General features: G+C 45.6%; 1 protein-coding gene and 1 pseudogene across 1 annotated transcript; one reads left to right on the top strand and one right to left on the bottom strand.

Moving 5' to 3' along the window:
- Positions 1-953: 953 nt before the first annotated feature.
- On the bottom strand, positions 954-27,218 carry LOC144114506 (ornithine decarboxylase-like). Its single transcript, XM_077648298.1, has 10 exons — positions 27,117-27,218; positions 26,942-27,031; positions 25,321-25,420; positions 20,050-20,126; positions 17,972-18,138; positions 14,782-14,916; positions 8,257-8,419; positions 3,518-3,671; positions 2,500-2,603; positions 954-1,700 (listed from the first exon to the last, which is right to left on the bottom strand). The coding sequence occupies exons 2-10, from the start codon at positions 27,023-27,025 to the stop codon at positions 1,413-1,415; spliced, it is 1,272 nt and encodes a 423-aa protein (XP_077504424.1). The 5' UTR covers positions 27,026-27,031; positions 27,117-27,218; the 3' UTR covers positions 954-1,412.
- On the top strand, positions 11,262-11,396 carry LOC144116752 (U2 spliceosomal RNA; annotated as a pseudogene).

Genomic DNA, 27,218 nt, shown 5'->3' with positions numbered 1-27,218 from the left:
TCCTTTCCTCAAAAACCAATTTCCAATTTCTTACTGGGATTAAGATACACAACACGGCGATAATGGAGTCATGGCGGCACATCAGGCATTTCATTTCTTGTGGAGGTGTCCCGTTCGGGTCTTTGACTGCTTAGAATTGTTTTTGTTTCTAAGTACTAAACCAGAAAGAGTAAAAAATTCCGCCTTAAAGTATAAATGTGGTACTTTGGTGTCTGCCGTGTTGTCTAAATACATTAAAGATTGGTTTGGATTATGGGGGTTTAACGTCCCGAAGCAACTCAGGCTATGAGAGACGCCGTAGTGAAGGGCGCCGGCAATTTCGACCACCTGGGGTTCTTTAACGTGCACTGACATCGCACAGTACACGGGCCTCTAGAATTTCGCCCCCATCGAAATTCGACTGCCGCGGCCGGGATCGAGCCCGCGTCTTTCGGACCAGCAGTCGAGCGCCATAACCACTCAGCCACCGCGGCGGCAAAAGTACATTAAAAAGAATGCGAAAGCTCTCCTTGAGAGCAAAAGAAAATGTTTCATGGCGTTGGTTCACAAAGAATAAAACATTATTACAGCTTGGCGGACTCGTACTGCGCGACCAGTGATCTTCCATTCGAGGAAATTTTCCTTTCTCAGTAAATTTGAAGAGTGAAAGTTGGCGAAAATCGAATTTTTACAAAAGATTCATTTAATTTTAAGAACCTAAATTGTATCAGTTTTTTACATATTAACGGAGTTTTCAAGCTATTGCAGAAACAAAGGGCCGGAAATAGGAAATTTTGGGTCTAACTGCTCAGGAATTTTCGGAATTGATATGGAACATCACTCTGCGTGACCGCATGTCGGGAAAGAATGCGAAAGAATATATTTTTGAAATGACGAGAGCAGCACTGGGTATGTGTTCAAGCTTGGCTTGTTTTTTTTGATTAAAGAAAAATTCACGATGACTAAAATGTGGTTACACTATTTTATTTTTCTTGAAATGTTCCAAACGCATGCACATGAATAGTGTTAATACCTTGCGAAGGCTCGTAATCGAGTGGCCACGCTATACGCTGCCTTGCTGCGATAGCTAAATTCTCTTCAGAAAATAATAAGTGGCCCCGAAACAAGGTCTGGCATGGCATTATACACCTATTGTGACAAGCGTATGTATACATGCGCATATATATGTCTGTAAACACACTGACATATATGCAAATAAAAACCTTCGCCCGCATATAGAATCTTGAAATGTTCTAAAATACTTCCCGTAAGGTGTGCAGAGTCACTCACCAAAGCAGGCAATGCTCGCTACCATACAGAGTCAGTCACCTGCACATATAAATGCGGCAGCCACCACTGAAAGGTGTAATGCTTAGTTTCTGCATTAGCGCCTTAGTAGGCGGAGTGTTTCAGAGGTCTGCTATGCTTCGAGGCTACTTTATGGCTCGCTCCAGTTGGGTGTAGCCGCTGCACACGGAGGCAGCCGTGAGAGCTTTTTTGACTATGTCAGCGTCGTTCGCAGAAGCAACGTAGACAACCGGAGGCGTCCCCGAGCCGTTGAAGGCACAGGCGAGAACCAGAGAATAAGCTCCCACGTTGTCCATGAGGAGCCAGTCGTTAACCTGCAACGGCCAGAAGAGCTGCGTGTCGAAGATGAGGTCTCTGGGGTTGCTGGTGGCGGCCCAGAAAGCGGTCAGCACGGATCGGGGCTTCTCGACGTTCTGCGAGAAACACGCACATTTCCGCTAGCTGATACGCTCGTTTTCCAGCCGCAGTAAAGTGATGTTAAATTTGTGGAGCAAACGGCAAGATATAGGCTGCCATGTAAATCATGCTCCTACTCCTTGCGCTTCACCGGGAGGACGTCTTCAGGGAAGCAGTAAAGTGAGCATGCAACTGCGCGTCTGTAGCTTCAGTATTGACCAAGGCTGCCGCCTTTTCTCGCTCACGACGTGCAACGAAAGTTTCTATACAAAAAACATGCATGTATTAAAAAACGCAATCAAAGGCAAGCGATCGATGGAAGAGAACTGAAATTTTTGTCTGCCCATCTACAGGAAATTGGACTTGTTCACTAATTTCTAAACTTTCGTGCGTTTCCCTTTGGTGAATATTCGACCCAGTTGAATAACCATATCTTTTCCGTTTTTTATTGCATTATTTTTACTTCTTGCGCCATTTTATTACCGCTTTTCTCTCCTCAAATCTCTTCACGATGCAGAGTACCAATTCAGTGCTGTTTAAACGTCAGTTAAAGCATCTGCTTTTTAGTAAAGAGCGTTTCTTTCTCGAATACATATTTATGCAGCCCGTTAGCGTTTGTCTATAGCAAATTTATTAACGGAGGATTTGAAGAGCTTAAATGAAGGGTATGCACACGAATTGAAGGAATGCAAACGTTTCCTTGTAAACGCGAGCGACAGCAACTTTATTTATTCGTGACATGCCTTTTATCTCAGGGAGAAGGTGTGGTTTCTCATTCCTTGTGATCTCTTCAAAACTAATCTAGTGTGTACTCACGACTAACGGTCGAAGGCTCATCCCCGTGAGGTGGCTTGCATCTCTGGGAATGCTGTTGTACTTGCTTTCGTTGATAAAGACCTCTTCGTAGTCTTCGCATTCACCTGAGGATATTTCAGTTTGGTTTAGCTTGTTGGGTGTTGTTGAGATGGGCAGTAGTGACAAGGGAACCTGAAATCAGCCTAATGACGACCAAAATGTACCTATGGTTCCGTGTAATCATGAGAACATGCCCTTAAAACGAGATAAACACCGGCTAGAGAGTGCTGCCTGCGTCTCGTTGCAAGAGGAATGACCCTGCGGTGACAACACGCGTGAAGACACATTTGCGAAACTAAGCGACAAGCGCAAAACGTATTACAAATTTTCGCGATAGCAGAAAGTGCTCAGGGACGAATCGTAGCAATGATACATCAATGTACCATCAGCAACAAATGAAACGCGACAACAGAGTGATATGCCAACACAGAAGCACTGACGCCTTAGCGCCTGGAGAGCAAATACAAGCGAGGTTGACTAGCACTTCTTCCAGCCTTCAAACTGCAGTTACTCGGCTAATGTAGTGTTAAGCTTCCTCAAGCTAAGGCCTCATTTTGCTGTTCGCGTTTCATATGTTGGCGATAGCACAACAAAGGAACACTTCTCTGCTATAGGCCAGCACTGATTAAGCTCATCCAGTTGCGCTACTTATCTGCGCTCTCATGACGACGTTTGCATTGTTGTCGCTTTATATATCTCGTAGCTGCACATCTACACTGGTATTTGTTGGCCGTCGGTTCGTCAGTTTATAGTTAGCTTGTCTTAATCTATACATTTCGCCATTCGCGATGAAGTGCAAGTCTTAAGCAGGAGCATAATGTTACGAAAGTGACTATCTCATTGTACTCGCAAATGTTGTAGTGACTTGTCAGGGCAACAAGAAACAGTGCGGAATAACACCGTCGGGAACGGACTGAAAGCCGCATGTCACATGAAGGACGAAGTAAGACAAGGAAATGACGCAGGTGAATAAGCATACCATTGGCGACGGCCCCCTTTTTTCGCTTTCCCACAACTTTTGTGACTAGGGTGAAAGCTGAGGCCACGAAGAACCGCCCGGGCTCGGCAATCAGTGTTGTTCCGGATGACGAAGGGAAGTATGTTCCAAGAGCCAACCTAACTAGTCGGCACACCTACAAAGGTAAAGGTGAATCTCATTAACAGCTGTTTTCAGAGCAAAGCTGCCGCATTTTCTTGTGCCAGGAGCTAGCGCTAGAAATGGCCGCCCTGCCGATCCTATTGCGAAAAATACGAAGGCCGATGAACGGGCTTGTTTTTAATTCATCGTGTCGAAACAGCGCGTACAAGACAAAGACGTCAAGGCGCTCGTGCCGTTGTATTCATTCTTGGTCCTTGTCTTATCTGCGCTGTTTTGCCACGAGAAATACTGCTCGTAGTGCAGAGGGCTTTCTTTTTTCTTCATAGCCTTAAGTCAGCGAGCAATAATTAGATTCAGGTGGCTTGTGCAGACGGTTCACAGGGCAATGGCGCCTTACTGGCCCTGGCTTGACGACTGGTTTCGTCTTGAGTTAAAGCAGGTTGGACGGTGTTTTCTTGACCAAAGGATATCCGAAAAACTTATGGGATTTATTTTGTTTTGCTTCTAGCTATCCAACAAAAACCGTAGTTCCCCACTATTCAAGAGGCGCCGCGGTGGCACAGTGGCTAAGGTGCTCTTCTGCTGACCCGAAAGACGCGGGTTCGATCCCGGCCGCGGCGGTTGCATTTATATGGAGGCGGAGTGCTGGAGCCCTGTGTACTGTGTGATGTCAGTGCACATTAAAGGCGCTCTGGTGGTCGAAATTATCCCGAGCCCTCAACTACGGCGTCCCTCATAGCCTGAGTCGCTATAGGGCATTAAGCGCTATGAAACCTAAACCACTTCAACAGGTTAGTCAAGCACCGGCAGAGTAAGGTTAACCCCGATCTCCGTCGTTACTCTTCATTTTTCGTTATTTTATTTCTCTGAGTAAATAGTTAATGCTTAGATGAAGAAACGCAATTAGTCACTTTTGCGACGAAAAATGCCAACGGCAGTTGTCATACGGGCATGAACACAATTTGGCACACAGTGTCTCAGTGCTTTGAAGGCATGACATCAAAACGCCCGGATTTATGTAATGAGAAGTCGAGAGATCAGGGGGGTCTATATTGCTTATTTTGAATATGCACATGACGTTAGAAATCGAGGAGAAATATTATTACAGGGAACAAAGCTTGCCAGTATGAAAATGGCGGAGGCCGTGGTGCCATTCTCACTGTTTTGATAAATATTATTTACTGCGTTCGCAAGTAGACAAAAACACCCTGTATAGGACATAACGGGCGCAAATTTGGTCAGAAACAAATAAAGCACTGCTAGTGGTTGCACACTCAATGCACACAATTGTGTACAAAGCGCCTCAAAAAACGATAGATGCACAACAAAAATTCTACTTTATACACCAAATTATGGAGGTATCAAAGAAGGATTATACGCTACACGACATTATGTACCCACATTGAAAAACTATGTTCATAAATCTGCTAACGTCGCTGCGTGACCGGAAACCGGTATGTCACGAATTCGCGACACTCAACATTCAGTACATTTTGCGCAACTGCTGCGAGTTAAGCACAGAAGACGAATTCGGAGGCCTGCATTCGTGGCGCAGACGGTACAACCAGTTGTTGCTCTTGCTTAGACCGAGGCCCTAATTCCATCTGTAGCAAGGGAAATCTTTCTGGCCATTGGTGGCTGTAATAACGTCGCTTGCGATCAGCTACTTCGTGATGTGTGTTTTGTGAAGCAACCTGTATTCTCGTCCACCTCGCAAGCTCTTTCCCCGCTATTATGAAGACCAAGCTCAGACTGGCTTAGGCTCTTGTCACTGACCTCCGCGTTCGCGTTGCTGCTGTTATCTATTTTCAGAAACTGATCTTTTTTCAGAAACGCACAAGCAGTCTGCGTCGTCATTGTTTCTCTCATGCAAAAATGCATGCTATAGTAGAGATAGAGAAAGATGGCTGTCGAAGGCCCAGACTAGACCGAGGGGAGGGAAGGTGGAAGCCTCAGTCCGCTGACCATGATTTCGATGAGAATATTAGGCTGAAATTAGGCAACTGCTGTCATCCTCCATCAGAATTTCCCTTCTATTCCCTGCCCATTTCTTGTTCTCGATTTAAGCGGGGCTATTATTAACCAGTGCGTGTTTCCACACCCACACTGCTTTCCTATAACCACTACGGCTAGGAGAGCAGCGTGAGTTAGGGTGAGTTCCTATCTTTTGACATTACCCATATCATTTTCCTTTCCAGGGCATGCTGTGCTTTGCTATGTTTACCTTCAAGATGGCTAACTATAGGTTCCAAATTTAAGCCTCATAGATGAAAGATAATTGACCAGCGCATATAGTCCGCTTTTTTTTTGCGCTGCTCACTTGTGTTTCAAGTATAATCCAACTGGCAGAAATTGAAATTTTGACTATAGATGATCACCGACCGTAATTCTTGGCGGACACTCTATAGGCCTTTCACATCTAGGAGGAATAGCAGAGATGGTATGGAGTAAGGAGGAGGGTGTAGTGGGCGGTGCGGGTGGGAAAATGCCGTGTTTTGTCCCGAAAATCTTCTCTTCGGCTGGGAGAGCGATTTTTGGTCAGCGAATTGAGGCTTGCTCCCACTGTCCCCAAGTGTTCAACTTTTGTGCTTCGTGAGAAGCTGTCATCCTTTTTAGTGCCAAAGCACTTCTAGTTGCACTGCGCGGGTTTCAGCGGTGTGTGTCTCTGTGTATGTGAAGCCTCTGAGCAGCAAGTGTAACTGGCTCACTGGGTCAGCGGACGCCTCAATAGCGTTTTAAGGTACTCGGCGGCGGTGTCCACCTACAAAGAACCTTGCTTTCACACAAGATTTCGTGCTTAGCAATGCTAAACCGCCAGCCATTCTTTTTTGACGAAACACGCATCCTTAGTCGAATGGACTCCTAACAGAGTGCAGTAAACATTTTGTGCTAATATAAACTCGGAAATTGTAGTGCGGAATGTGTTTCAATATATTTTCTTGAATAAATATTAAATACCGTAGATGCCCATTATGCCAAATTTCAGACAAACCAGAAACCAAGAAAATATTCCCCTCTCCCTCTCTCACAAAATAGTAGCGTTTAACGTGTCTTGTAACAACACCGACTATAGACAGTGAGGAGCCGTTGAACGTTGGCTATCATTAGTACGTGCGCTTACCCTTTTCCTTCCTGCACACAGCTTCCTGACAGTGGCGTCATACATTTCCAGTACAATGCGCTGGCTACTGTAAACATATTGATATCACATTTGGTGCTCAAGGTTGATGTGAAAATAACGCGTGGCGTACATTAGGCAGTCTTTGAATTTTCTATACAAGGTTAAAAACGAGTGAACTCAGTAGATATATAATGCCGAGCTGTTGAGGCAAGCGGAAACACGAATACAAATTTAAGACATGACCAAGAAGCACGAGCTCAAATTACGCCTACAATCTCTCTCTCCAAGGAAACCGGACCTCATTCGTAATAACTTGGAAAAGACAGAAATCGATAGTTCCGGCCTTCAGTTATCTGACGCGACTACATCTCGACACCCTAAGTTTTTTCGGTCTGCCCCCAAAATTCGTAGGCCGAACCGCCTTTGACTGGACTAGGTGGGGGCTGTACGGAGGCGCATTCATCACTGCCTGATTTAGTGATTACAGATGTCGGAGAAAAATTACACCGTCGCTCTTCAAGTCGTGCAAACAAGTCGCAGCGAAACCTTTTCGCCGAGACACGCGTGCGATTTCACTTCAGCCCCCTGCGCGCTGTCCGCGAACTTCATCGGCAGGTGGTACGCTGGCATGTCGTGTATCAACGCTGTTTAGCAACAAGAGAAGTTATCCAATGAGTCGATGTTGATTTCATCAGCCGGCAAACCAGTAAAACAATAGCGTCACGCAGTACACCTTTTCAAAGGTGTCTGAGTAGAGAAAGAAAAGTCTGAAATAGCCTTTAGTTGTGAAAAGAGAGGGAAAAAAAGAAACAGAATGTCGACCAAGCAGCTGCCATAAAACTACGTTTCGCGGACTTCACAATGAGAAATAGAATAAGATGAATTCCAAGAACACGACGGAATAATAAGAATGATTTGAGTGCTGAATGCTGAGAATACTCAGTCTGAATCTAGTGTGTCTAGGGAGGGTTAATAACCCCGCACTTTCAGGGACGAATTTTTCCAGTTTTAACTCGCACTAGTTTCCAACATGACACGAGAGCGCGTCTTAATGATGAAACCTGATGGGGCGATGACATATCGCCTGCATTCGCCTCGGTAGTATATGTATTCAAAGCGCTGCGGTGCCATACGGCGAGCAGGTAATGAGTTGCTGCGGTGGTCCCCAATAAAACGTCGCCACATAACAAATTGGTTATATAACTTGGCAACTGAGCCTAAACGACGTCGCTGTTCCTTTTGCAACGACGTCAGTCATGGAGAAAGCTGGACTTCAGCCGATTAGCGCTGTTTGCACTCACTCTGGCTGTTCAAGAAACACTCTGGCATGCTAAATCAGTTTGTAGTGGCAGCGGTGTTCAGAGCTCGTATTTTCTCAAGTACAGTATTTCTTCAAGCTTCTTTTGTCACACCTTTCAAGGGATGATGAGGAACTCCTACACTGTTCAGAGCGTGCGAGCGTTCCCCTCGCAAACACACAAATGCTCATGGTACTCACCTCCACAAACTCTTCCTTCCGAGAAGCGATAGGAAATCCGCCCCCTATGTCGAGTATTGTCATTGGGAAGCCTGCTTGCAAGCCTAGGTCAAACACAGCGCGTGCTTTCTGAACTGTTCGGACGAAAGCCTCATCGTGTACTGAAATCTCACCCATGTGAAACCTGCGTAGGAGAAAGAAGAGTAAGCGCGTAACTGCACCCTTCAGTAATACATACGTGCATTCTACTTACATACGTGCTGTCGTGAGCAGAAGTGGTGTAATCACACGCTATTTCTTTGGTCGCTACTGCTGCGTCGTATTTCGGCGTTTTCGCCGAGTAGAAGCGCCCTGAATAGAAAGGAGCTAACTGACATGCCTATATAGGCGAGAAAGGACACTTCGTCGCCCGTCTCAACGGCAGGCGCCTCTGGAAAGTGGCACGCGGCAATAAAGTCTAAATAGAAGCTTGCGCGTTATATCGACTACTTCTGCTCCCGACAGTACTTGCAGCTTTGGTGAAAAGTCGTCAGGCCTCCAGGTTTATTATTCAGTCGTGTAACTGGGGAGTTTCGAAACACTCGAAGTTCTAAACCTCAAGAGAAGAAGAAATGCTCTTCGCTTCATCCATCCGAATTTTAGAACTTCAGGAATGCCGCATGTAGCCAACTGCGCAACTGAAAAACAAACCGTGTGGCCTAAAGACTACTCCATGGGTGTATTTAAGTAAGCAATAATTATCACAGGTTTGTCGCCCCACCACCACGTCTTCCTCTGCGGTCACCAGACAGGGAAAATTCTTGGCAGCTCCCACTCCCTGGCCTACCCTCATAGAATTTTCATTGTTCAGCAGGAGCAAACAGGAGTTTTCGGCTACGACGTACTATTACGCATATTCAACGCTGTGCGCTTGGGAGCGAGTCCCAAATGCATTTATCAGCGTAAAAATAAAAGCGCGCCCTGCTGGTGAAAACCACAAGGGGAAGTACAGTCTTGCTTGCAAGCGAACGAGAGCATACAACGAGAAGAAGTCCTGAGCTAATGAAAACAAAAGACCTTCGTACAGCTATAGCACCAAATGCTGCGAGGCACACAATATTATTGTGCTCTTGGACAATAATTAGGATAGAAAGTGTGTGTGTGTGGGGGGGGGGGGGGGGGTACAGGGCACCTTTGAGCACTATATGCTTAATCCCGGTACCAACCTGCGGGGCATGCAGCCCAGAACAATTCGTCATAATAAGGATGTCTGGGAGGATGCCACGTGCTTCCCTGCTACATTAGCGAAACTCCGAAATACCTTAGGCTTACACGGCGTCATTTTTTCCCCTTTCTGCTCGTTCTCGGGGATTCTCGCGTGCTTGGCCGCAATTTGCTCGTTGCTGTAAGTTTTGAGCGACGAGCAACGCACCTGTAATTGCAGGTGCCTGGCTTTGGAATATCTCTTTCTGTTCCCTGTTTGATGATGCTGCTTCTTACCGCAAGGGGTGGTAGTTAAAATTACGGCAATCGATAAGATTCATCGATCGCCGTCGTCTAACCTGGGCAAAAAGAAGGGAGCAGAATGCACAGCTTTAAATCTCTACTAACGGCCCTTTAAAGATTGTAGTAAAAGAAGGGTGCTCCCGAAGCAGTTACGCTTCAGCGTGACAAACGGTTCTGGTGAACAAGAGGCCAACCAACCACAATGGGAAAATACTGAAATAGCGCCAAAAATATGAGGATCACCACGGTATTTATTGATTAGTTGGTTCATACGTTTGTTAGGAACACGAGGGCCATGGTATGTGTTTTTTTTCTTTGTCTAGTTGTTTTGCGTTAACCTTGCGGAAATGGGGACGCAAAATGTGAGGGCAGTTAAAAAAACTCTAGGGCTGTAATAGAAGCGAGAACAATATCAAAAGTGAAAAAAGGTTTACTTTTTTCATCTAAGCCAACTTCCCCCCCTCCCTACTCCCTTCTCCCTTTGCTCCCATTAAATGAATGAATGAATGAATGAATGAATGAATGAATCAATCAATCAATCAATCAATCAATAAATCAATGAATGACAAACCTTTATTGTCACTGCACCTTTCGTAATGATTTCGAAGTTCTCCGGTGGGTGAAGAGAAAAAAAAGTGGTATCGTTTTACCGTAGTTAAACCGAGTAGACGTGCGAAAACATGCGTTTAGCCTGATTGGCTCACGGTTTTGCTTTGCTGGGTCGTCGGCACGTCTGGCGACGATATTAGTTCAACAGTATTATTAGTTGATGAAAACGTCGATGTGCAATGCATAGCGCGAGAGTGAGTTGCATTTTAACACGAGGCGTGATCGGTTGCGGCAATAGCACAGTGCTCTCGTGCAATGGCCAACGAAGCTGATCTGTTCACGCCCCCGCGGGTTGGAATCCCAGTCGCGGCAATATTAGCCTTAATTGTGGCTTGGCCAAGATCACCCTTAATGCCAAACTTCATACCAACTTTCTGAGCCGGTTTGACGTCGTGAAGTAGTGCTTTGGCACTAAAAGAAAACTTTTGTCACGCTTCTGAACACAGTGTTCCCTCTGTTATTCGAGCTTTCATCAACAGGCGAAATGCCTTCGGATGTGTTTCTTGAGTTTCGAACTAGGAGGTGGTAACTGAGGGCAAGGTTTGGAGGATTGGCCAGGGATGGGTTTGCGAACTTCAAACTCGCAAGCCAACATAGCATCTTGTGCAGAATGGGATGCGTGCGATGGGGTGCCATCATGATGCAGCAAAACATTCGTACTCAACTTTTCTTTATTTTTCTTTCTTTACATCATACCAGCACTTGGTTCGTAAAAGGTTCCTGCTAATCTTGTTAGGCGTGTTTGCATTTATACAGGAGAAGAGCCGTCTCATTCCCCCCCAAAATATCGCCATGGCCTTTCACATGGAGACTGTCTTGACTTTCACAGGCCAATGGAAACTGCTGTGCTTCCAGGCTATCCCTTTTTGTTCGCCCTCGTGGTTCCAGTGCCAAGTGTAGAAGTCGCTTCCAGTCGCTGGCCATCCATAAAAACAGCTTTCGCCGGTGGCAATCTTTGAAGCCGATTGGACTTATTTTTGGAAATGTGGCGGAGAGTTTGAAGTTTGCTTCACTTCCGCCACCGGTTGGCCCGGTATTGCACTACCTCCGTGATCGGCCTTGTCTTTAGCGCGTCTTTACTATTCTGTCTTCCTATCCCATCTTTCAACTCCCCTACTATCTGCATGTGGTAGCGACTGTGGCTCTGCTTGAGCCAGTGAGCAGGCCTGTGCACTTTTCTTTTCTTTCTTCCTTGCAACAACAGACAGACAGACAGAATCTTGGAAACTATATTGTGACGAAGAAGACGAAACCAGCAGTGGCGCGGGACGAAGCGCTCGCGCTAGACCAGCGGCCATTAAAATAATCTCTTGTCCATCGTTCATCCCGCCTCATCCTCCGGCTGGCCGCCACGTAACATTTGGTGGAGGCGCTGGGTGGACCAGAATTGACTTCGCCGCTAACCCCAGCCCCATCCTTCGCCTCGACCAGCAGACACAACGAAATGACGACGCTGCCGCGACCAGAACCTATGATCCGACCGACCCGAGACGCTGCCCACATGTAAGGACACAGCCCCCTGCCCATGCCGTTCGACGCGTCCAAGGGTCTCGACCGTCTGCTCTTGTTGACCTGGGGCCCGGACGCTTCGCTGACCAGGAATCATTCGCCCATCTCCTTCACCGAGGCGGCCAGCACTTCGCCACTTCGTCATTACGGTTCAACCATCCTTTCAAGACCATCACCATTCCGCGCGTTTTTTGTCAACGATCGGGACGATCGCTCGGTGGCCCCGGGTAGTGTGACGAAGAGGACGAAGCGGCCAATAAAATCATCTCTTGTTCATCGCTCATCGCGCATTCTTCGGCTGGCAGCCACGTTAGAATATTATGAGAACATTCAGCTCTGTTTTTGTTCAGTTTAGGTGTGGACAATTAGCGCTCCAAACATGAACACATGCTCAATATACGCAAAATTTTTGCAACGCTATTAGTTATTATGTTAGCTTAGTATAAATGCTTGATCTCACAGCAACCCAAAAAACTGTCACCCGCTTAATAATCGTAAACTCGCCTTCCCTCTTGCGCAGCATATTTTATTACTGGTTTCAACGGTGCACGGCAGCGTGGGTTGCATTATATAAACTCTTTTCCTGTCCTAAACATTGCTGTTCACATTATCATGTCCGCTTTTGACGGCGTTATACGCCCATCAAAGTGCGTCGCGATTTTTGTCAAGATTTGATCACGGTATAATGCTTGATGCTGTACTTCGATTCAACTCTACTACACCCTGACGGCTTTAAGCATGGTGTGACATGAGGCCGATTGAGAAAGAAAATACGCGTGACCTGTAGTTGTCCGGAGGTTAATGCAACATGCATGCGAGTTTGCAACGCCGTCAAGCACTTGTATCGCCCTTAGGATTATATTGACCCCACGCGCCTGATATGCGTTGCAAGCCGTGCCACGAAAAATTTAACAAGAACGAATTCATGTAACAAAGGCGGCTAAGTTAAGTACTAAAAGTTACTTGACTAACTAAATTTTTCTATTTTATTTATTTATTTATTTATTCAGCATACCCCTAAAGGCCCTCCTTCGAGGGTATTACTTAAGGGGGGGGGGATCAGTGTTAAAAAACATGTACAAGGAACATCATTAACAAGCAAAGGAACAATAAACAGGCTAGTTATAACGTATATAAACTCTTTTCTCGCCCTAAACATTGCTGTTCACATTATAATGTCCGCTTTTGATGGCGCTATACGCCCATGAAAGTGTGTCGGGATTTTTGTCAAGATTTTATCACGGTATAATGCTTGATGTTGTACTTAGATTCAACTCGATTCAGCGTCCCTCATGACCTGAGTTGCTTTTGGACCTATTTTGCATGTACAGAGGTTCGCTACATTCTAAGAAGTGAAGCAGTGCTTGGAACGCCTTTCAATGGACTGTACGCTTGTCCCATATTCCAATCCTTTTTCCAGAATCGCCGCAGTTTTCCGAAGAGTACGCCTTCTGCAGGAATAGATATACACTCTTATTACGAAATTATATCGAAAAAAAAATGCGCCGGAGCAAGGAATTGAACCGTGGAAATTTTGGGGCGAGACATTGCGCTACTTGTTCACTGTGGGTTTTTGTCTTTATTGCCTGTTACCTGGCACGAGTCAGTGGTTTTGAACACATATAAATCCTTTCATGATGAGTTCCGCAGTGGCTTCCTGCGTACCTTTCGCGAACTTCTGTCGTTTAACTTCGCAGATCGCTGCCGCGTTATTTGGCACAGCTCAGCAAACGACGAAACAGTACAGACAGAAGCTGCGCGCCACAGACTGTCTTCGCTCAGTAGCAATTTCATGGTGCACGGTATGTTGAAGACTCGCCCTTCGTGAACCAGATAACTGCTGTCCTGTGGCTTAATTCTTTGACTTAATCATCCTTTTTTTGTACCAGCTCCCTGCTGTACTGCTGTAGGCTGCTCCTTTTGTTACGGGGGCAGATACCTCGTCAGGCAACCATGCCTTTAGTCTCTGCCACCCGCAGGATGATGTGGTTTTCCTGCAAATAAAACCTGACTGACTGACTGACTGACTGACTGACTGACTGACTGACTGACTGACTGACTGACTGACTGACTGAATGACTGACTGACTGAATGACTGACTGACTGACTGACTGACTGACTGACTGACTGACTGACTGACTGACTGACAAAAAATGATGTGAAGCTTCACTTGAGCGCTCGTCGAGCATTCGCTCCGTATAGCACCATGCACTGGAATAGGAAGTATTTAGAGTGATGTTTCACGGCGAATCGAGGTTTACGGGATCTGATAGGAGTGTTTTCCTTGAACTGAAGCGTCGCTCGCTTTTGCGAAGCGTTTTTTTCTCGGAAGGTCACTGTTTTGAGACACATGTACCAAAATGTGAATGGCAGCTCCGGAGGGCGTAAAATACTCAGCGATAGTGCTATGTTTCGGATAAATTGCAACAGTTACAAAACAGTCACTTCTCATATGCACGTACGTAAAAACATGCATGCTTTCACTGAATGGTACTTATTTAGAATCTTTGCTCAGGCATATCGCTTTTTTTCTGCAGCGGCAAAGGGAACCCTTTATTTACGTTAAGCGGAATGATGGGCGGACCTATTTTGCGTGAGATATGGGTTGTAGGTGCCTATATAGCGAAGCTGTATTACAAAAGCGAAGAAAAAACATCCCCTAACTCCTTCTGGCCGTACAGAGAGTGCAGTGGCAGTTGTACTCTTTTCCGAAGGAGGCGTTTCACTCCTTAGGCAATCTGACAGAGTAGAATCCTGCTATAGAGAGTACAGTAGCCGGTATAGGCTATCATAGACAGTACCAGTTCTTAGAGTGTATTCCCTCAAAATTGTAAATGAATAGCAAAAGTGCTCTGGCTCATAATTTTTTTTTGAGTACACAGACGCAGGAGCAACAACGTATTATGCTGGAAGCGAGCTTGTCGCATGAGAAGAGTTACTTACGAAACACCAACGACGATGCGGTGAGTTGTCTTCGCAAGGCGCAAAAGTTGCGTAGCTTCCTCCAACGAACAACCAAATTGATCATTGAGGAATGATTGACATGAGTCGTCGTGCATTGCGAGGCGAAGCAGAAGCCTGAAATTTTTGGCTGCAGTTAGGAAAGATGATTTGGGCTGCATGCGTTCAGCAAAAGCCAGTTATTGCAAGTAATCGTGTTGGTTAAATCACCGGAGCTAGCGGCTACATAGGCTGCAGCCGTACGGAGGCTGGACACTCCAGATTAAAGCGTGGATTACGACCTACAGTCCGCTTTCCTCGATGTACCCTGCACTGTAAATTTTATATGCGCTGCAAAAGAGTGAACAACGTTTGCAGGCCCCGTTCTTCAAGAGATTCTTCTGTTTCAGCGGTCGGCAGAAAGTCCGGATGCAGATAAAATGAAAGGTTGTTATATCTGGTTTTGCGAAAAAATTGTTACAAGCTGTGGTCTTCCTATAGCTGCAAGCAGTTTGCGCACAGAAAACAATAAAGCAGTGGGGGTGTGGCTCGTTTTTCAATAGACTCTGCTACGACAACACTGTGAATAAATTTCTCGCGGGAATAACAGCCACTACTCATTAAGCTCATATTCCGCCAAACATACCTAGCTTCTGATAAATAGCGCCTATCACAGACGAGTACCTTGCCTTTCAATTCAATCCGGTTGGGGCAGAATTGTACAAACAGTACGTTTTCGTTTCACGATCGCTAGCTGTAATACATGCATTAAAGAAACATGCCTAAAACAGAAGTATCCAAAGAAAAGAAAAGAAAAGCAGCCGCAGACATGAGATACGCGTGTAATGTTTATTAACTGAAGGACGCCCGGGTAAGGACGCAAAAAAATTTGCCAGCAGTACAGCCTTGCCTCTTGAATAAGGCGGAGGCGCCACTCCGGCCGAGCGAATGCTCCATTTTTTGCTGCGTTCGCGCAAGCATTCTGCGCGTTCTAAGGCGAAAGCCTTTCTTGGTTCATGGGTGGCGTGGACGGAAGGTGTAGACGGAAGCTGTCCGCACGGACTGTCAATCATAAGTTGTGTGGTAAATAAAACAAAAATGTAAAAGTTGATTAAGCAACAGCTATTCAGCAACGTTATGAAATGAAATAAACCAGAAAATAAAAAATAAAAACGAAAAGTAAAATAGATAAATAAGAAACAAAAGGGAAAAGCAATATAAATAAAAACAAGAAAGTAAGAAATAAAGAAATTGAACGACGCTTAAGCTTCGTCTTTAAGAGCGGGACGCACGCGACAGCTTGTTGCAGCGTTGCCAAGGGGTCCACGGAACGTCATTGCCCGTCCGGCGCGACGCGTTGCCCGTTGGACAATTTAAGAAAAGGAAATGACGCCTGTCTGACATATCTCGCTGGATACCCGAACCGCGCCGTAAGGGAAGAAATATTTCCGACGCGCGGTGCTGACAACTGCTACAACTACTACAACTACTACCATTACTACGCCGATGGCTTTTCGACCGAACGAGCTGTATACGCTGTCACGCAATAAAAACACAAAAACATAAAGAAAACGAAAATTACAGAAAATAACAGGAAATGAAAAATGAAAGTAGAATGAGGGCAGGAAAAGGCTTTCGCATCTGCGCTCTTAAGCAGACTTAAGTGCAGTCCTGTAATTTTTCTTGTTCAGACAGCGCAATGTAGGCATCATTCGAAAGCTTAATGTTCAGTCTATCTCTCGATATGCACTACTATAGTGTAGCTGCAATACCAACTGTATAAAAGGTGGTATTGCAGATGACGAAGTCGCTAGTTTCGTTGATATGACCTACGTCAGAGAACAATTCCGAAGAAACTGCTTCGCTTAGGGTATTTTAGTTAGGCCTGATTATAGAATAGATGCTTGTATAGTATCACACGGTCTCAGAATGTGTGTTCATTCAAGTGTGCTTGATTGGGAGCCTTCTAAATGTAGCAAAATTTGGCTGTTCTGGGCATGAATATTTGCAGTGTATCGAGCTGCACAGCACCAAGATTTTTTCTACTTACGGCGGACAATATGCTAGTGCTGTGTAGCGCTGTGTGCCAAGTTTAATCAACTTAACTTCATTAGTTAGTTTATAAATGCATTTTCAATTTGAAAATTTCCGTAACACTGCTTGATAATCTTAAAACTGGAAATACAAATAAAAACGAACTAATGAGGATGAGTTGGTTAAACATCGCACACTACACTAGTATATCGCCAACCCCTAGCGGCAAAAATATAGGTGCTGTGCATCTCGATACACAGCAGTTAATAATGCCCAAATGAGCCAAATTTGGCTATCTTGGCACGGAAATTTGTAGTGTTTGCTCATTCTTCAAGGCTGCCGGCACGCCGCTTTATCGCTTTGTTTGTGATGCTAAATGCGATCAGATTTATCTCGATTGATCCCATCAAGGCGGAGCCGATTGTACGCTGGTCCAGAAATGTTGTGGTAACTTTGCACGCGTATCTCGAAAGTTCGCCATCAGCTTGGAATTGCGTGCTGCTGAATGCGGCGGGCATTTTGTTCGACGCCCGCCGAGCACGCTTGCCAGTCCAAAAAAAAAAAATGTTTCATTTGAAAGCCCTTTTCTCTTTCTTCCTGCTTGCTGGACTGCCGTCACCACTACGAGACAATATATAAAAGGCTGCAGATCAAATACAATTTAACGAACGCACTTTCTGAGACCATGAGATACTAGATAACACCTTTTCCATACGTAGGCCAAGTGAAACTGTCCTAAGAAAAGTAAATATCTGCAGATTTTTGCTCTCAAGTAGGTCATATCAACGAAACCACCGACCCCGTCATCTCCAACACCACTTCCTGTGTAGTTGATAATGGAGCTACGCAATAGTGGTGGGCATCGATTGACAAAGTGTACATACATTAAGGTTTTGAATAATACCTACATTGCGATGTTTCAACAAAAAAAAACGCGCAGAATGATTGCGCGAATGTAGTCTAAAATTAAGCATTCGCTCAGGCGGAGTGGAACCCCTACCTTAATTTCTCTAAGAGAACGTAAATTTTATCGCACAAAAAAAAAACCACACATGCGAGATAACGCACAACATGGAATACTGAAGTAAATAATGTTTCAAGCAGCCTGGCTATTATTCTCTTTACGAAAAAGCCGGGTCTCATCTTGCTTTGGAATCACCTGGCGTTTGTGTCGTTGATTCTTGCCAGTTCAGCAGCCGAGTCAAAGCACATCAATCGCAACCCTCGTTCTTCAGCATACTTGAGATGCGAGCCACACTTCGTCGTACTGTTGTACAGCATGGAGTCTGGTCCGACTCCAGACTCCAATAAAATCTGCATTTCATGCTGTTTTAAAATAGGTAAAAGAAGCTGAAGTTAGCTAACTGCTCTAAGCAGGTGCTCGATTTCTGCATAAAACATCTTAACTACTGAAAAACAGCGCACACAATACAGGGACGAAGCGCTCGTGTTGTCGTTTCCTTTCTTCGTCCCTGTATTGTGTGCGCTGTTTTTTCAGTATGAGTACATACCAACTCGCCCAGTCTTCTACTTTGGCATCTTAACTACGCCTATAGTATCGGCCGCGGTAAAAGTCGATTTCACTCAAAAATGTTTTCAATGCTTAGGGGCGGAAGCTAAAACACCGGCACGGACAGGACTAAAACCAATTTGCTATTTGTTGGCGGAGCGTTGCTGTCGTCGCTTGAAGGCACACTAGGCAACCTGATGGGGTGAGTTAGTTATTAATTCATGAATCATTCGAGACGCACATTGTTTCCAATAAAACCGTATCGTATTCATTTCAGTGATGGTGAGGAAAACTTGTATATTAGGGCCATCTTATTTTTTTCCTACTTTGATCCACATAACAAGTGGCGAAAATCTGCTGCTAATATTTTGTACCTACATTGTTTCAAAATGAAGTGTACCACATTTTACGGGAGCTCAGCTGACTTTGTCGTCTAGTGTTTCTATTCTGACGGAAAAGTGTCCTACAAACTCGTGAAGGGGGCATTTATACACAGAAAGAATTTTTGCAATGAATCCTAAGCACTGGTAAAAGTTTTTGCATTGGACAATTAGAAAGCAAATATGAGACGCGTTTATTAAGCTGAAAGATTTGTTTATAGAACGGCTGTGCCCCTGGTGCACAAAAAATTAAAAAAAATCTTGCTTGTTGTTCTGCTCTAGGCTGTGATTAGTGACTAAGGGGGATATAGTGTAACGCATCAAAACACCCCGTTTTATTTCATTCATGACAAATTCACAACTTCTCAAGGTACTTGAAAAATTTATTCACTTGGCTAGAATTTGCGCTATAATTTCAACATTTCGGTACAAAAAAAAAGCTTAATCATTTCTTTTTAGCTGCTGGTATGCTACAGCCGTCTTCCGGCTGTGACCAAAACCTGTTTTTGGTTCTGAGCCAATAGGAAGCGGCTCCACACCAAGCAACTTATTACCTCTTGGAAACAAGTAGTACAATAAAACAACTGCCTGTAGTAGTTCTTTTTTAGCGAAAACACCAAGTAATTGATTTATGTGATCCAAAGAGATGGACACACGCCGTAACGAAGGGCTCCGGCTCAGTGTGGCCGTACATCGATATCTTAGCCCATCAGAGTTCTTGCATCTATAGCCTACCAGTTAAGGTGGAATCTAAACTGTGGCCTCGAGTTGATTTGATGGCGTTTAACGTCCCAAAACGACCCATGCTACGAGAGGCGCCGTAGTGCAGAGCTCCGGATAATTTCGACCACCTGGGGTTCTTTAACGTGCACTGACATCGCACAGAACACAGAACTCTAGCATTTCGCCGCCATTGAAATGCGACCGCCGCAGGCAGGATCGAACACGCGTCTTTCGAGTCAGCAGCCGAACACCATAACCACTGAGCCACCGCGGCGGCTAAAACTGCGACCTTGAGCACTGTAGCGAAGCAATGTAGCCACTGAGATCTCTCGGATGGTCAGTATTGTTTCCAGATCACCAACGATCAGCGTTTCAAAAAGAGTTTAAATAAATGTCGGTTTGAACGACACTTTTATGACAACAAAAGTTTCTGCCATTGCAGAATGAAAAAGAAAGCTTCCTGAAATTCTCAACCGCAGCTTCCCTAAAACTGATGTCACAGTAAGTAGACTTTGCCCCCATTTTCATTATGCGAGATCCACAAAAAAAGAATCCAGCTTCTAAATGCTGGCGAGAACAAGAGAAAACGGCTGCTAGAGCAATGCAGAAACACACTCTACATACCTTTGATCCACAGGCGAAATTTACGCCTCTTGCGCTCAGTGTACGAAGGACAACCAGGTCCGAGCAGCAGCTCACGTCTGGCAAGGACCATGAAAACAATATTTATGTTTTCGCACTGGAACTTTGTGTGGGCTGAAGAAAATTCTGAATTAATAAAAATAAATATTGCAACAACATTTATGTTCACACACGGATAATATGGAAGTTTCTACTCCAACCCATAATCCAATTATATCTATGAACCAAAGAGATTTACACACGCCGTAATGAAGGGCTCCGGCTCAGTGAGTTACTGAGGTAGTGAAAAGTATCGCCAAAATACTTTCGAAAATTCAACATGTTTTTTTGCAGCGTGAGCCGCACTTAAAGCACTTAGCGATGCCAGGTAGACTGGCGGCGTCAGCGGCGCTGTTTCTTTTTAGCGAAACATTTTGCTTTTTGTTTTTCTGGAAGCCTAACGCTTTTTTACCGTGTTCTATTTAGCCGACGCTCTACCGCACTCGGGAGCAGACAAGTAACGTAATCTCTGTCATGTATTGAGGCTACCGGGCATCTACGTTTTGGTTGGCGCTCCCCGCATCTCGCCGCTGGTATCACCACTTTGTAGGTGTAGATGTTAATAGGAGCAAGAAGCAAAGGGCGGAGAAAAAAAATTAACTGGGATTTAGCCCGGCTGAACCTTGTAAAACAAGCGAAAGCTCAGTTAAGGTAAGCACACGAAGGCTAGCATGCGCCGCACTCTTTTATATATCGAACGGCACGTCACGGAATTTCCGGTAGTTGCGAAAAGGCCCTCGACTCCGCATAACAGCTGTGGCGAGGCGCAGCCAGTCACGTGATTCGATAGTCTGGAGGCGAGCGAGCGCAATCGTCTCAACGCGCGCAGGTGTGGCGAAGCGTGGCGAGCCACGTGGCATGACGTCAGAGCCAAGCCTCCGCTCCTCCTGGTCTGAAGGTCAAATTTCATAGCCACATGACCTTCAGCTTCCTACGAGAGGAGTAGAGCTTCCGCTCTGAAAGGAAAGAAGTAGGCTTCACAGAGAGGCCTCAACTAGAGTCACTAAATAAAGACTTAGAGTACCGGCACTCTTTTCTCCTATTGTTATGTGCCGCCGCCACGATCATTGGTCAGTTTGCATCACGTGATATTTGTTTACACTGCGACGGTTCATGGGGGCTGCCATTTTGTGGTTTATGCGTTTTCAGTCGGGCAACTGTGGTAGTCCTAGTGCTGCGACGCTGCGAGTGCTGCCGGTGACCGACTCAGTGACCAGAGATTCCGCGCCTCGCAGCATTTCAGCTCCGCACGACGACAGCCTAAACTGAAGGCAACAGCTGTACCGTTTGTATCTGAGCGGCTCCATGCCGTACGGCTACGATCCCCGCCGCAGCGCAGGGTGGCTAACAGCGTTGTTTACAAAATGGCCGGGCCAAAGTTAGCGGCGAGGTCGCCGAATCGGCAATCTGGCAACAATGATAAACAGCAAAATGGCCGCCTCTGCTTACCGCCGTGCTGCAGTGACGGTACTCTAAGTCTTTATTTAGTGACTCTAGCCTCAACCTTTATCTCGTTCTGGATTCGGCGGCAAGATTGTTTGCACTGGCTCAAATAAACCGACGCTATGTTTCAAGTACTCCACCAATGAGCCTAACAACGTTGATGGGTTATTACGTAGCAGCAGTCCCCGCGGAAGGCAATGACTTCTGGGCGATGACAACCGAAAAACAGGAAGAAAAAACTGCTGAGGCGCGTGGGAAGTTCAGTGTGCCCTGAATATGACAATGCTCGTCGTGTGTGGTCGGTAAATACTGCAAATTCGAGGTTTATCTCCCCCTTCCCTCTCGCCTTTGTAGCCTCTGAAATAAGGACACAGACCGGCAGAGCAACGAGAACGTTTTAAGCGTGGAAAATAAGAAAACCTGCCATTAGTGAAGGTTCAGCTTACCTGTCGGGCGCATTCTCGCTGAACACGCGACTCTGAAATCGCAGGTGGGTGGCCAGTGCTAGCGCTGATGGAACAACCGTGCAGCCGCGTTCTCTTGATGGCGTGTTTTAAAACGGGCTCCAACAGTGCCTCTTGCCAATAACAAGCGGACAGGGGGACCGTGGGGTGTGTATGTCGATAGGGGTCGGCGGGGGCACTATATCGGGGCTTTAGAGCAGTGCCAACTTTGAACTCTGCCGGTATCATTTGTCACTTATTCAGACCGTGCGTGGGAGGGTGGGATCGCGATGGTCGTTTACGTCGGAACCGGCGGTGACCGAACGCTATGCGTTACAGTAAGTGGTATATCCACAAGAACGCCGACGTCCAGGTACTGGAGCGGAGAGGAAAGAAAGCTGTATCGCTGCTTTCTGAAACAATGCAAGCACCAAGAAGTGACAACACTGCCGCCATTGTCTTGCTTCCCTGTCCCTTATTGCCCGTGTGTCGTGTTTGCGCTGCCGTATTATCAAAAGAACTCGTTTCTGTTATCTTCACAACGTTTCATTCATATCTCGTGCCAGCCGGCGAAAAGGTTTTTCCCCAAGATGAAATTCTCTCCCGGCTGTGGTACAAGCACAAACACGAAATATGGCAGCTAAGGTTGTCAGCGCACACGATGTCTGACAACGGAATATTCGTTCATAGTTGGAATCAATTGCAGCTCCTCTGGTACACACCGCTGCGCCCTGATAAAACTGATTGAAGAGTGTAGGTGGTGTGGGCGTCTGAAACTTCTTTATTTGCATACTTCCTATTTTGTTCGCCACATTTACCAAAATTTGTTTAGATAACTAGCGAACTTCCAAGCCGCTGATGGCCTGAATAAATGTATCAGCGGTAGAAAACATCCAGATTTTGAGCCATTTACTAATATCGTGCTTATTGCGCTAGGCGCTAAGCGGTAAAGCTTAGGGTCCTTTCCTTAATGTATATATGCATTTTCAAACTAAACCTGTGGCGGAAACGTGATCCGGGTGCGCGGATCACGAAAATAAAACATGATTTTGAGTTACGGAAGATGCACCGTTTTCTATGTTACTGATTTTTTTAAAGCGTGTCGCCCAGGCGAGCTGATTCGTATTTCAGAATTCGCATAATGTACCTTAATTATGAACACAAAAAGCTCACTAGCATTCGGTCTAATTTGCTATCCAGTTTTCCTGTTCGTTGAGCTGTCAGGCAAGCAAACAGTTTCAATTTTCATTTTTATTCTTCCTACTGCAGACATAATTACTTTTATTTTCGTATTTTTGCCTTTACTGTTGCCCGAAGTTTGTTATTGGTTGAACTGAAGTTGTTTTCATCAATATAGAGCACGATAAAAGATTCCCGCACTTTCAACCAACCCCGTCTTTCTCTGCATCGATATATTCCGCATTCTCGAAAGCACGACACGCATGTGCTTGCCGATGATTCGAGATTTAGCGTTGAATGCAGTTACAACTCTGCTGGGGCACTTTGACCGCTCGTTAACCCCACGGAAAGAAAAAAAGATGTCTCGGGGAAACTACCTGTGGAATCTTTCCCACGCACGCTCCCCTTGTGTCGGACAGCGAGACGCGACCCACGATGGACAAGACGACGAAAGGGAGCGGGCAAAAGTGCATTCCCGAAACTAACCGTGATCAACTGCTTCGGATGAAGTAGCAGCGGACCTCCGTATTCTCCTCGCCCATTCCCACGGGGCTCAGCGTGCTATGTGCGGCGACTCTTCCGTTCTGTGAATCGTGTGGTGAAAGAGGCGGAGCCTAAGTGTATTTAACGAGCGTCCTTTGTATGAACGATCGTTCTGGGCCTTGGCGACAAGACTCATCCAGGCGCTCGACGCAATGAACTTTTAATTCTTGACTGTTTGCTCTTTCTGTTTCCTTCTAAATTATGTAATCAATTTTCTTGAAAAGTGGCAGGAAACCTGTTTGTTTTTGTTTTCCTAAGACTCAAGTTCAATATTTCTTCAACCCGAAGGATCGGACACGCTACTCAATGTAGCCCGGGTTCGAGTGAACCCCTGCGCCACGACAATGCATAGTAACAGGCTATACGAAGGTGAGATCGTTGACTCGTGAATAGTGAGCAATTTTCCAATCAACATCAGTCCACAGCACAAGTGCTTTATCTTCGCGGAGGTTCATGTGAAAAGTTGAAAAAAAAGGCAACTATACGGCTGTCGATCACTTCAGCCGGCCTCGGTATGATCCTGCGATATTCTGTTCCACAATGTTTTTCGCTCCACCGGAAGCTCAGCAAATCTGCAGGCGAATAGTCAAAGCTGCTCACTCTACAACAGTTAGCGACCGGCTGAGCTATGACGACTTCGACGTTGCCGCCCCGAGGCAGTGAGGAACCGTTTTTGGCCGACACATTAGGAATTTGGCCTGTATTTTCTTGGGTCAGCCGTTGCTTCTCCTTCAGAGCCAATAAGCTATGAAACAGAGTATGCAGTGGTATGCGAGTGTGAGTTGAATATGATGAAGAAATAGAAAAATACGTGCTTTGTCCTCAGGCTATACTCTTTCCCACCAAGTTCGTGAAGCTGGAGTCAGCGAAGCTGATGCCAAATTCCCGAAGCTGTTAGCACGTTACAACAGTTCGGGATTGGCCGACACCTTGGTTCTCGTTTCATTGGCTGCTGTGGTTATCCAGCCCACGGAAGTGCACCTACTTTTATAATGCTTCATCAAATTGGCACCTGATTCGCTGAATCGAGCTCCACCTTCCGCGGTGGAGACCGGGTAGGGATTGGGAAGAAAGGAAATATGCTGCGGCTGACTCGCTCATAGTGGACACCTAGGCCACGCCATGACGTAGAGGGTGGAGGAATAGGGTTAAAGGAGGGAGAGAAGGGGAGTCGCCGTTGTAAAGAGCTCCGCGTTAATTTCGAGTGCCTCGGGTCAAACAACGTGCACTGACAATGGCGCAGCGCACGGCCGTCATTTGAGTGCCGTCATTACCGAAACGCGGCCGGAAGTCACTGAATCACTGAGCCAGCCCGGCGACTCCTCACGCGGCTCCGCACGGCAATTCTTCTACAAAGGGAAGAGAGGAATAATCTATGCATGCCTACGACAATCCCGCTCAGATTAATTCATTGGGAAGCGAAGGAATAAGACGCCACTCTGAAACATGTCTGCCATTCTTATTAAGTGGTACGGACAAGTCTGCCGACTACTAAGAATGGTTATTAGACCTCTTTTGTTGTTTCTTTCCTTAACTGCGAGAAACAACAAAAACAAAGGGACCAAAACGAATAGCTTCGTTGTGAGAATCAGATTTCTTCACTCACTGTAGTAGGGCTTGACGCAAGGCAGTTGTTGCTGCCACAGGGAAATATTGCTCTGAATGTCTCGTACGTCGCAAACAAAGAAGGCTTCTTCCTCATATACCTGAAAGAGTTCTGAGTTTATTAGGGCGCAAGCGCATGCGCAGCGTTCCGTGCTGAAATGCAGTTTTGACCTCACGTTTTGAGGTACAATTATCGGAATGCGCCCCAAGAAATATGAAATGATTAGCTTGTGAAATTCTTACGTAAACTATAAAACGAACTGCTATTGATTTCTTTGATGCGCACAAATATTCGAGCCTCACACAGTCATATCCACACATCATTGAGATAAATATTGATTGCATTGCGTGAATAGTATTATATGTTCCTGGATGCTTCAGAAAGAAGTTTACAGAGAGGGGGGGGGGGGGGGGGGGGAGGAATGAATACCACATGCCATAGAGCTTATGACGTCATGCCTTTGTTTCAAGAAAAACGGCTTGGTCAGTGTTCGGCCCATCATAACGAAGAAAAAAATATATACCAGGCGCTTCAGTCAAGCCTGCCACTAAGTTTTTAAATAGGTTTCTTTTCTTCTGTAAGAGACGCTTCTTGCGTCGTACTAATACCAGTGTTAGCGGACACGAGAAAGCTGGCGAATCATGTCAAGTAGTAAAATTATTACTAAATTGTAATAGTTCATTTTTTAACTATTGCTGATAGGGACCTAATTGGAATTAGAGATTTGTAGCCAGCCGTTAGTAACAGCCACAGCAGTTTGTAGAATTTCGAAAATGCGATTATCCTTGCTGCTGTGGCTCAAGAAATCTGGGCCATTTCTGCGTTGTGGTGCTCCCCGCTCTCTACCACTTCAATACTCCTGCGCGTGCGGCGCAGAGAATGTCACGTGGAACATGTGTCACGGAATAAAGCGACTTAATGGACGTCGCTGTGTGCTCTTTGAAGGCGCGTGGTTTTCTAATGGCTTGAGAAGTGTCCCGAATTTGTTTAGCCGCAGAGGCGAGGGTATGTTTTTAAATATCTATAAACTGACATGAATATATCGCTAACGACCGGCTAAAAATTGGATGGTAATCAAGCGTCTATCGGTAATAGCTAAAAGTTAATAATTAGAATTCGGTTAATCACTCAGCTATAGTCGTATACAACGTCCGCAGCGATATTTCGCCTACATTCAGGACAGCCGCACAGAATTTCTTCACGACAAAAAAGCAGTCCATAGTTAGAACTTATCGTATTATCTAAGCAAGAAACTAATCATAAAAAAAATTTATAAGCCTGCCTACACTTGTATTACTATGCCGCAAAAGGTGTCTATTTACTTGAACAAGCATTTTTAAAAACTAGTGCCGGGCTTCCTTGAAACACCACACATATTTAAGGCTCGTCACAGAGAACTTACATCTAAGTTGCAGGTTAGGGGAATGCACGCGAAGGAATTTAAATGACCACATTCTACTTGAACACAACTCTATTCTACATGAACAAATGTTTGCCATGCGAAACAGCACGGACAGTTCTCCGGATACCGTGGTCTGATTTTCTTTGGTTACCATTGCCAGCATGGATATAGTGGACACAGACGAAATGACTTCCAGTTGGAAGAGCGTTCCATACATACCTTTCGGTCAATTACTTTCTGGGCGACAGAACTAATATCCTCTTCAATAAAAACTGAAGAAAAGCCATTTTCTTCCCCGTACATCGTGACCTAGCATGGGGAAAGAAACAGAAGTGGCAATTGTTACACACGCGAACACTATAGTAGGCAGCATTTGATAATTATGAGTACTCACGAGCGAGCCGGTGCTGCGACACTGCGAACCATGAAAAGTCAGAATTAGAGGATGAAAGTGGCGACCCGCCTCGACTGTTTTGCATGAAGGTCCACTGAAGGC

Source organism: Amblyomma americanum, chromosome 1 (genome assembly GCF_052857255.1).
Source record: "Amblyomma americanum isolate KBUSLIRL-KWMA chromosome 1, ASM5285725v1, whole genome shotgun sequence".
Lineage (NCBI taxonomy): Eukaryota > Metazoa > Arthropoda > Arachnida > Ixodida > Ixodidae > Amblyomma > Amblyomma americanum.
This window is presented reverse-complemented; position numbering and strand designations above follow the sequence as displayed.